The sequence below is a fragment of the Vigna radiata genome, chromosome 10 (genome assembly GCF_000741045.1).
Source record: "Vigna radiata var. radiata cultivar VC1973A chromosome 10, Vradiata_ver6, whole genome shotgun sequence".
In the NCBI taxonomy this organism is placed as follows: Eukaryota; Viridiplantae; Streptophyta; class Magnoliopsida; order Fabales; family Fabaceae; genus Vigna; species Vigna radiata.
Genome location: NC_028360.1, coordinates 2,886,014 through 2,897,031, shown reverse-complemented (window position 1 = coordinate 2,897,031; position 11,018 = coordinate 2,886,014). Strand labels below are relative to the sequence as shown.

Here is an 11,018-nt window from a genome sequence, read left to right as displayed (position 1 = left end):
CGAATTATGTAATGCATGAATAATTGCTAGGGAGACTAGACATAGTAAACTAGTAATTAGGAGTAGACTCTATTTATCAAGATATTGATAGTAGGGGATTTTAGAGAGTGGCATGAACAATGATAAAAAATTCGAATTTAGTAAGAATAGTAGGTATTTGAGAGTGGATTAGGATGAAACCGTAACCCCAACAACACTATTCATCCATATTGGTCAACTGTCAATTGATCAATTTTCACATGCATGTTTATTTTCTGTTTTGCATTTAAAACTCAAATTGTCATTTATTCAAGTCTTATGATTTCAAAACATCACACGAGCGTTTCGGCCTAAGAGTCCTTTAGGAAAAGATACTCGGACTTACCGTTTTATTATTACTTGATACGATCTGATACACTTGCAAGAGTGTTAACATCTTCACGTTGTCTCGAAGCCTCCACGCCGCGTACACTAGTCGGAGCATCCACACCATATGCACGCCTCCATGCCGTCTCCTGGTGGTCGCCGAGGATTGTGAGCTTCTGGTCATCGATCTCAGCCGCTTAGAGGACAAGGACGAGACTTTGAGGGAAGAGTACAAGTCGCGCATTGCTAGGGCTTCACAAGATTGGGGTTTCTGGACTCCGTTTCTAACATTCCGCTTCTAGACGAAGACAATACGTTGCTCTTCGATGATTAAGCACCGACCACTGCAGATGTCTTCTCTTGCTCCCCTCTCATACCTATCAGATCGATTCATCTTCAAACCGGTTAAGTTTTTTTGCTATGGAATTCTCTTTTTTTGTTTTCCATTTCTGGATTAATTTTTATGAATAATTGTTGATTTAATACTGATTTATCTAATGCATATGCAAAAAATGGAGTTGCGGATTCTGAAAATGGAAATTCTTCCGTTANTGACAGTGCCAACAAAGAGAACGTGGATTGGAACAAACCACAGAAGCTTAGCTTAGAGCCTCATCAAATGAAGAAGAAGAAGAAAGGAGGCATTTACAATTTGCGCAAGAGCTTGGCGTGGAATCGAGCTTTCTTTACTGAAGAAGTTATTCTCTTCTCTCCATTATCCGTTAATTAACAATGAAAATCGATCGCTCTAGTTGTTCTATTATTTGATTGATTAATTAATTAATTAATTGGTTGATTTGTTTTGAATTTTACTTTTCAGGTGTTTTGAATCTGGAGGAGCTTTCTATGATTAGTGGCACGCCTCTTCTAAGTCAGGGTTGGATTTGGAAGTGATCCACGAAGAAGAGTACGTAGGTACATCGTTAAATTTGTAGGAGATTGAAGAAAATTTGTTTATACATTCGTCTGATGCTCTTCCTTTTGAAGATAAAAAGATTGGTGCTTTCTCCAAAGCCTGCTGCATTGGCCAAAGCTTATACTGCCCCGATTTCTTCGATTTAGTAGTTGTTAAAACTACTGCAGTTGTTAAGACTTATGTAGAGTCATGTTAAGGCACTGTTTGACTAGTGATCTTATTATATATATCGTTGAAAAGAAGGTGATTGAAATTTTCAGTTACTTAAGTAAGATCTCAGTTGAATCACTTTTTACTATAAATGATTTTCTTGCCCTCATAAGAATTCATAATGTGACATTCATTACTGTTTCTGGACATCTCATGCTATTGAAGATTTGACTTCGTTAGTTTCATGTGAAATGAATATATTATTCCTTTTTAATAATTATGTCGTGTCTACTGTTAATTTCAAGTTGAATTTTGATTATAAATTATTCTTGTGATAATGTTGATCTTTTATTTCTATTGAGTAATGCTACTTATATATGTCTAATGTAAGTTTTTCATAAAATTCAATGTAGGAATGGTCAATTTCAAATTTAAACAGTTTAATTCTACCGTTGAAGACCTTTCAGCTTGTGTGAAATTACACAAGGATAATAAGTCTGCATACACATATTGATGGGTCCCGAGTCTTAACATTTTAGTCCTCATTGATTATGAGCCCTTTATGTTGGGTTTCTCACATGTCACATGAAAATATATCTTTATTATTTTTCTGAGTAAACACTTTCTTTTACAGGGTTTAGCATTATCTTCAATCGGTGAATATAAGAAAGTTGAAGATGCACATCTAAAATCACTTCAAATTGATAGAAAATGTCTTGAAACATGGGCACACCTGACTCAGGTATCTATCAACCTTATTGTACTGATAGATTGTTGGAACATTTATTTACTAACTTAGCTGAAAGCTTCATTCTGAAAATCCCGAGTCATCTGTGTGCATATTATTTTATGGTACAACAACCGCTAGGAGTCAAATCTTGACTGCAAGTTTCTCCAAGAGAAATCAGATTGCACCTTCAGGTATACTATTCAACTCGCTTTTGTTTCTTCCTTTTTATCTTATGAACTTTGACAAGACTAAATAGAAGAGATACAACAGTTAGTACTTGTACTGTTGCATAATACAATGTGAAAATAGATCATCTAATAAATTTATTTTTTATTGAGGTTTGTGATCTCAATGAGCTTTTTCTAACTTTTACATGACATGAATTTAGCGGTAATATTTAGTTAATTTTGTTTCTGTTCTACAGCCACTAATCCTTTGAAGCACGGTAGTAAAAGCCTTGTCAAAAAATCCTAAAACCATCCCAAGTAACCCAAAGGTTGTTCATGATGATAAAGGTTCGGTTACCAGAACACTACCCACGCCAGCTGGGAAACACTTCGTAGGAACTTTAAACTTCTGGAGGCTGTGATTTTATAACATTTATCAAGTTTTCAATTCCTTTTACTTAACTAGTAGTCTCATGATTCGTCTCTTGAAACTTTTTGACTACACAGAATAACTCAGTTGAAACACATCCACCAGCCAGAAAGATTCAGTTAGGAACTAAAGAAAATAAGGTGTCAGAAACTAGTCTCTCACGAGGCCCATCTGACGTTAGTGAGAAAAAGCAAGAGACACAACTTCAAACAACAAAATTATTAGGCCTGCGGATGCCATCTCCCTTATTCGGATTCTTTTCTATAGTATGTGATTTTATTTGGTTTTTTTTTTTATTTAAGTACATGTATCATGATTAATATAATGCTCATGTGACGATTTCATATTCATGTTTATTACTTATTTGCAGGCAAAAGCTCCCTTCACATAGCCAATTACAGAAAACTTCTAAACCATGCAAGCCTGCTAAGAGTAACATTCTTAAATTACAGAATTTAGAAACAAATTCTGTTAATGAGGCAAGACTAAAACATGCACCTGCGATGAGGTCTGAAATTGTCAAAGGGAAGAATTGCACTGAGGAGTTAAGCCTTTTAGATGAGAAGTCAGAATTGAGCATGCAAGTGGATGATAAGCAGATGTCTTGAGCGAAAGATAATTCTGTGGGCTCTGAAAACATAAGCAAGCAGGAAAATGTTGAAAACATTCTTGGTAATGTCAATGTAACATATGAGGAACACAGAGAACTATGTAGCAATAATAATGCTTCTAGGGTGGAGGATGCAGTATTTCCTAGACATGAAAAAAAGCTTCTTTCAGAGAGTCACGCTCAAGTGCAATTGGAGAAAGAAACTGGTCAGCCTGATGTTTCGTTAAAAGGGTATCAATTTGTATTGCAGCAACGACCATCGATGCACCATCATGGTGGTGCTGTAGATCTTGTTAAAACTGGAGGAGATGCTCAAAAACATTTATTGAAATGGAATCTCTCAGTCAATTGTAGTGAAACCACCAGAACTAATTTAGAGGAAATTAATCAACAGTTACAGGGGAACAACTTAAGACTACAAGTTTTGTTAGGATGGGGGTAATCATGTCAACAAGAGAAAGTGAATCTCATGTAAATAGTTTTCATGGGTTTGGTCACAAAATTAAGTTTGCGCAGTTATGAATAAATTCAAAATTGCGGAATGACTTTTGGATCAAACCAGTTTCAGCTTTAAATTGGTTGTCAAATGTAATAATAAATTTTTTTTACAAAACAAGTTTTTATAATAGGTAAACAATGTATGTAATAAAAGCTTATTTCTGAAAAGTATATATTATGATAAGTGAACAATTACTTGTCATAATATATTCTACATATTATAATAGGTGAAAAAATCTACATCATAAAACGCTACATATTATGATAGATAAATCCAACTGCATCATAATAAATTCGTTATATTATGACTGATAAGTGAAAATCTATCATAATACACTGGACCTATTATGATAGGTGACAGAATGTTTGTCATAATACGCTGGACCTATTATGATGGAGTTTTTTGTATGTCATAAAATGCATAGACCTATTATGATGCCCAGAACTATGATGTCAGGTTACCTATCATAATAGGTCATTTTTACCTATCATAAAAAGCGATTTTTCCACTAGTGGCATTGAGTATACCTACTTAATCTACCTACTGCATAAGCAATATCAAGTCTAAAAAAGTTCATTAAATGCAGTAAGATGCCAATTATATAGACATATTGAGGCTGAGATATATTTTCCTCTATTTTTCATTCATTTAGAGTTAATATCATAAAGGGTAATCATTAGTTTCAAGTCGGTCATAAGAAGTTTCTCAATGTATTATTCTTGGGATAGTAATATACTATCTCTCTTCCTTATGATTCTAACATCTAAAATACATTGGATTTACCCGTGTTTTTTTATTTCAAAATTCGATTCTAGAAACCATTTAGTTTTAGTGACAGTCTCATTGCATGTACCATAAATTAACATGTTATCACCATACAAGCATATAATGACATGGTCATCATTTTCAGATTTAGAGTAAATGCATTTATCAGCATCATTAGGTGAAAAATCATCACATAGTAATACATTATTAAGGTTTTCATGTCATTGCTTTGGTGTTTGTTTCAACCCATACAAAGAATTTAAAAGTTTACATACTTTATTATCTTGACTAGGTACAACACACCCTTCATAATGTTCACAAACTTGAAAGGTGTGTTGCACCTAGTCAAGAGTATTAAGTGTACAAACTTTTAAAATCTTTGTATGGGTTGAAACAAGTACCAAAACAATGATATGAAAAACTTGATAATGTGTTCTTTTGTGATGGTTTTTCACCTAATGATGTTGATAAATGTGTGTACTCTAAATCTGAAAATGGTGATTGTGTCATTATATGCTTTCATGTAGATGACATGTTATTTTTTAGTACATGTAACAAGATTGTTGCTAGAACAAAATTGTTTTTAGGATCGAATTTTGAAATGAAAGACATAGGTGAAACCAATATAATTTTAGGTGTTAGAATCATAAAGAATGGAGATAGTATATTATTATCCCAAGAACAACATATTGAGAAACTTAAGAAGTTTGGGTATTATGACTTCAAACCAATGAGTACCCCTTGTGTTAGAATCATAAGGAATGGAGATAATGTATTACTATCCCAAGAACAATATATTGAGAAACTTAAGAAATTTGGGTATTATGACTTCAAACTAATGAGTACTCCTATGATGTTAACTCTAAATTAATGAAAAATATAGAAGAATTTATCTCTCAGTTTCAATATGCGCAAATAACGGGGAGCTTATTACATTTGATGAGCTTTTCTAGACCTGATATTGCTTATGCAGTAGGTAGATTGAGTAGGCACACTCAATATGCAAATTAAAAACACTGAAATCCACTTGCCAAGCTTATGAGATACTTAAGAGGTTTAATGGATTATGTCATTGAATATAATGGATTTCCTATTGTACTAGTGGTTATGTATTCACACTTGGAGGTGGTGCGATTACATGAAGATCAGTCAGACAAACAATTATTGCAAAATCAACAATAGAATATAACTTTGTTACTTTTGAGATGGATGGTAGTAAGGCTATGTGGTTGAAAAACTTCTTAGTAAACATTTTACTATGAATGAAACCAACTCCATTGGTGTCAATACATTATGATTGTCAATCAACAATAGTTATAACTAAAAACAAGAATTATAATGAAAAGAACGAACATATACAATTGAGACACAATTTGGTGAAGTAGTTGCTAAAAAGTGGAACTATTTCCATTGGTTATTTGAAGTCAAAACAGAATTCAACAGATCCTCTGACAAAACCATTAGTAAGAAATATGATATTAGAAACATCGAGGAGAATAAGACTTAAGCCACTAAACAAACAAGTGATGGTAACCCAACCTTTGTGATTGGAGATCCCATGAATAAAGTTCATATTAGTAAAAACAAGTCACTTGTTTTTTTTGATAGCACTAAATTGATTTTAAATCAAATATGTTCATTCCTATGGTGTGTGTGCGAAAGTGCTAGAGACTACATTATTGAAAGGTTAAACTTTGTAATTAAAATTTTTATGTGGTGAAAGAATTTTAATTTAAACAAAGGTTTTAATGATCTTCATATCCTTTACGGGTGGTGTATGATTTGCAGTATACATTTGATGAAATCACCTATATGAGTGTCAAATGAAACCGTTTACATGAGATCTTGGCATTATCTCTAGAACAATCATAAATATCGGGCATGTGCATAGCCTAATAAGCACAACACAGCGATAACAACAAGGATTATGGTGTGTATTGTGATTAATAAACCTCTAACACATGTCAAGTGTCCTTGGTTCATATAGTTTGCTATATCGATTATATTGTGTGTTAAGTTTCTTTATCTAGGATTGGTTCATATATCTTATTATACCAATTCTGATGCATTACATCTTATAAAACCTCAGAAAATTCTTCTTTTCTTTCTTTCTTGTCTCTTGCAATATGTGGGGGATTGTTATAAAACTAGTATTGCAAAACTAAGTTTCCAAAAGCAACGAGTGAACGTTCCACGATGAATAGTTCTTTCTTGTGATCAAGCTCTTATTTGCAAGGCTCAAGAGTTTCCCCACTGTCTTGGTTTGTTGACACAGTTCTCCCCAACTGCAAGACTCGGGATTCTCTCTCACATTTTCAGTGATGGGGCAGTCACATGTACTCTCCAAACTCTATAAATAAAGTCGGTGTTTTCTTCATTTAAAACAAGGAAAAAATCTTTAACGATATCTCTATCAAAGAACATACTTTCATATTTTCTTTTCTTCTTTCTCTTATCTATTATATTTTCTTTTATAATATTATAGATATTCGTACTTTTTTTAAAAAGAGTCTTTCTTACTAGTTTTGTTATTATCAAATTTACTCATAGATCTACACGTCTCAAAAAATCTTTATTCGTGAATTTTATTTTATTATATATTGTCAGTATTTTTTACAACTTAAATTCTCTAGAAGAATCTTTCTCTCAGCTTGCTTGGATATTATTGAACAAATAAGAAAGGAAGAAAATATATGAATGTGTGAAGTACTCCATGCAACAAGCCTTGGGTTTATTATCATGATATCAAATGGCAATGAACGTATATAGAGTAAAATAATTGAATCCAAAATCTTTGTCGATGGTATGAAATTCTACTAACTAGTATATATCATTGACAATTATGCAACACGCTCACTGTCTAACAATGTTGAAAAATTGATCCAAATTTGATGAAATCCACCAAATTATGTGTACTCTCTTTTTATGTGACGGACTTCACTAAATTTCATGAATTTTATTAAACCTTCTACTTTTTTTTTTCAAATTTCCTGAATCTCAAAACTTACTGTTCTATAAAAACTTACGCTGCATCGGAAATTACTGTTTTCAAGAATTATATTCAGCGTATACCTTGAGTAACACACTAGTAAAGGAAAGTGTTCAATAGTTAATAATATGCTTCTAATGAATGTAAAGATATGTAGGCCGGGAGGAACTGGTACCCTATTTTCCCTCCTTTTTTATTCTGATGTTGGATGTTATTGACTTTGTTTTAATATTCTTAATAAAAGTTTTATCCTTAGCCTTTCAAAACAACAAAAAATTCGGAACATTGTAAGTGGTCAAGAGAACTGAATGCATGGATGAGAAAAATTGAAGCAGAATAACATATATTCTTTTATGTACGAACAGCTTACAATAATTGAAAAATTGAAGCAGAACTTAAAAATTACAACTTCAATCGTGGAAAGGGACCATCCAAAAGGCCAAACTTTGAAGCTGGCCAATTTGTGCTATTACCAAATATCAAATTTAACCATAAGAAGATCTATTACTTTATATCCAAGAGAATCAAAATAACCTGAGTAATAAACTTTGCCTGTCAGCAAAGTTCGTCTCCCCAAAAAGAAATCTGTAACCATGCCATGATATCCATAGAGCAGAAATGAATACACAATACTATTAACAAGGAATAAACAGTTTATATACCAATTTCATTTCTGGCCATAACCTGGGGAAATTGAAGGTGGGGAAACAATGACAATTTTCAAATGGTTGAAGGTTCTCCTATACAAGATTACACAACAAAGCATGAAAGAAGCAACATGAAGAGCAGAATGAATGGACTGAGGTTATGGTGTAATGCTACCAGTTGTCCTTAACAATTTTTGACTTTTCAAGTATGAACTTTCCTTCCTTGTACCTCTGGGACGCTTCATAAGCTCTTTCATACTTCCAACCCAACACTTCACGGCAATCACCACAATAAACATCAGCAACAGTGTGGAGGCCAGTCAATAGATGCCTGTCTTCTTTTGGCCCTGTCACAACATTCATTGCATGGGAAAACAGAAAGGCTCGGCCATTTCTTCCCTGATTATAAAATTTAGAACGACAATTTAAGAAAAATGACCCCGTAAAGCTTTTGTACCAGATAAAATCATAAACCTTAAATCTATGTCTAAATACCGAGAACAACCAAATGAGAACACATACAAAGATGCCTTGGGAATATTTTCCTCTAGGAAATATGTCAAATAATGAATGAACAGAACACAACATATTGGCAATCTTGGTGATGTTTGACTGTTATGTCAATAACATACTCAGAGACAAAGATAGGTCGAAAATCTAAATCTCCTACTTTCCACATCTTTAACACTGCCATTGTCTCCCCGCGACCACATTTGAAATTATGCTTTCAAATTTCAACCAAAGTCATACTCAACCAAAACCCATACATTGAGAATCACAGCAACAGCCACATCCAACAGACATCTATATAACTACTGTCACTTGGTGTATGTACAGCTAATTGATTGTAAACACCATGTCTTCTCAGTATTTATTTATTCAGAACCTTAATTTGCCAAAACTGCCATCATGTGGAAGCATGTCAAACTTTCTTCTATAGCTATTGGGAATTTTCTTTATTCCACTGAGCATGTAATCATTACATAAAACTTAGACAACCCATAATGCATTAGAAATTCTTCAATATTAGTACAGACTGACATCCTTGATTTCCAATTAAGAAAAAACAGAATGAGGGATTATCCAAATATTAACCTGAAATCAAAATTAAAAAAATAAATAAAAACTTTTTCATTTTCAAAGTGAACATAAGGCCTGAATTCATTGTAATCCTAATAGTATTAAGAAATATAGACATTTGGCTATAGAAGTGACTCTAGTGAGACTAGTCTCATTGTTGATTGAACCACACTTCTGTACTTAACCTCAATTACAAAACATGAGCTCAAATTTCTTTCCTTTCTTGAAATCACCTGGAATTTCCCTTTACCTTTGTAATAGTAATGACACCTAGAAACAATAATATTCAGCACCCTTTTGAAGAACCAGGAGGGTCATGTGGTGGAAGGTAAAATAGGTAGATGATGATTTCAATTGGCAACAAAACCGTCATATATACATCTATGAAGTCAACTGTAAAAAATCACATAATTTTCACTTAAAATGTAAAAGAAAGTATTCCATACACATTTTTGGTCCCAAAATCACCCAAAAAAGTAAAACAGAGAGAGAAAGAGAAGGTTTACATGAAAAGCCTTGGAAATTATATCATCGTGGAGTGAGACCTGGTTTCTACAATTAGAGCAGCAATACAAGCGGGGTCCTATCAGTTCCGCCATGAATTGGTTAAAAAAAAATCAGATTAAAGACCTCACTGCTCCAAATGAACCAAACACCGGTGATCCAAGGGAGTAACAGAGCAAAGGTTTGGATTATAAATGAATGAGATGAAGAAAAGGGCGCAGAGGAACAAAAGTGATGAAATTTCTTTACCTACACCAAGCTCAATGATGACCCAAAAGTCTGCAACAATAAGATAAGAAGAAAATATGTCGTTAGTTAGCGTGCAAGAGTAGGCTTGATCACAAAGCTTAATGAAGATTCCCAATTAGCCTCTTCAAAATAAAATAAAATAAATTGTATTATATATGGTAATCAGATAAAGACGCAATAAACCCCACCACTTACTTGCACAGGATATATCAAATTCTTTCTACAAGATAAAAAAAAAAAAAAAAAAAAAAAAAAAAAAAAAAAAAAAAAAAAAAAACAGGTAGCTTGTCGAGGTTAAACCCAATTTTCATGTTTTTATTAATTAATTTGAAAGAGTTGTCTTTTATTTCCTTTCTTAGGGTTACGTTTGGAAGTTTTGTGGTGGATTTGATCGGTGCCGATCAGGAAAATTCCACAACCGCACTTAAAGTTCGGTAATTTTCCCTAACTCCAACCTACGTTTCTCCGGTGTTCTGTTTTAAACTATCTCTTTAAAGGTTAGTGAACTGAGGTTGTTTTTAAGGTTTATTTCTTTCCGCAGGAGGTGGGAATATAAATGAAGTTTGTTGTATTAAATGAGATATTTTCCATTTTTAATATTCTTTTTTATAAAACTATTATTATTACTACAATAAAAAATATAGAAATAGCTATAACTGATTGTGAGTAGAAAAGCAAATGAGATTATCTGGTATTTTGTTCACACATACAGATCTTCACTTATTGTATAAAATAATATTTGTGTCTCTTAATTTTGGAATAGATCTTTTCAAGTTCCTTAAATTTTCGAATACATCTTTTCAAGTTCCTTAAAACAAATAAAGGGAATCAAATACATAAAAGTTAACTTATAGATTGATACCTAATGACTATGTCACTACGAACCATTTATTATTTAATTAAGATCTAACCTATTTATCGTCTAGTCAATTAGATG

General features: G+C 32.8%; 1 protein-coding gene across 1 annotated transcript; it reads right to left on the bottom strand.

Annotated features, from left to right (window-relative positions):
- Window positions 1-8,205: 8,205 nt before the first annotated feature.
- On the bottom strand, window positions 8,206-10,219 carry LOC106774538 (protein yippee-like At4g27745). The gene is made up of 2 exons (XM_014661566.2): window positions 9,835-10,219; window positions 8,206-8,647 (listed from the first exon to the last, which is right to left on the bottom strand). The coding sequence occupies exons 1-2, from the start codon at window positions 9,925-9,927 to the stop codon at window positions 8,420-8,422; spliced, it is 321 nt and encodes a 106-aa protein (XP_014517052.1). The 5' UTR covers window positions 9,928-10,219; the 3' UTR covers window positions 8,206-8,419.
- Between the last annotated feature and the right edge of the window lie 799 nt (window positions 10,220-11,018).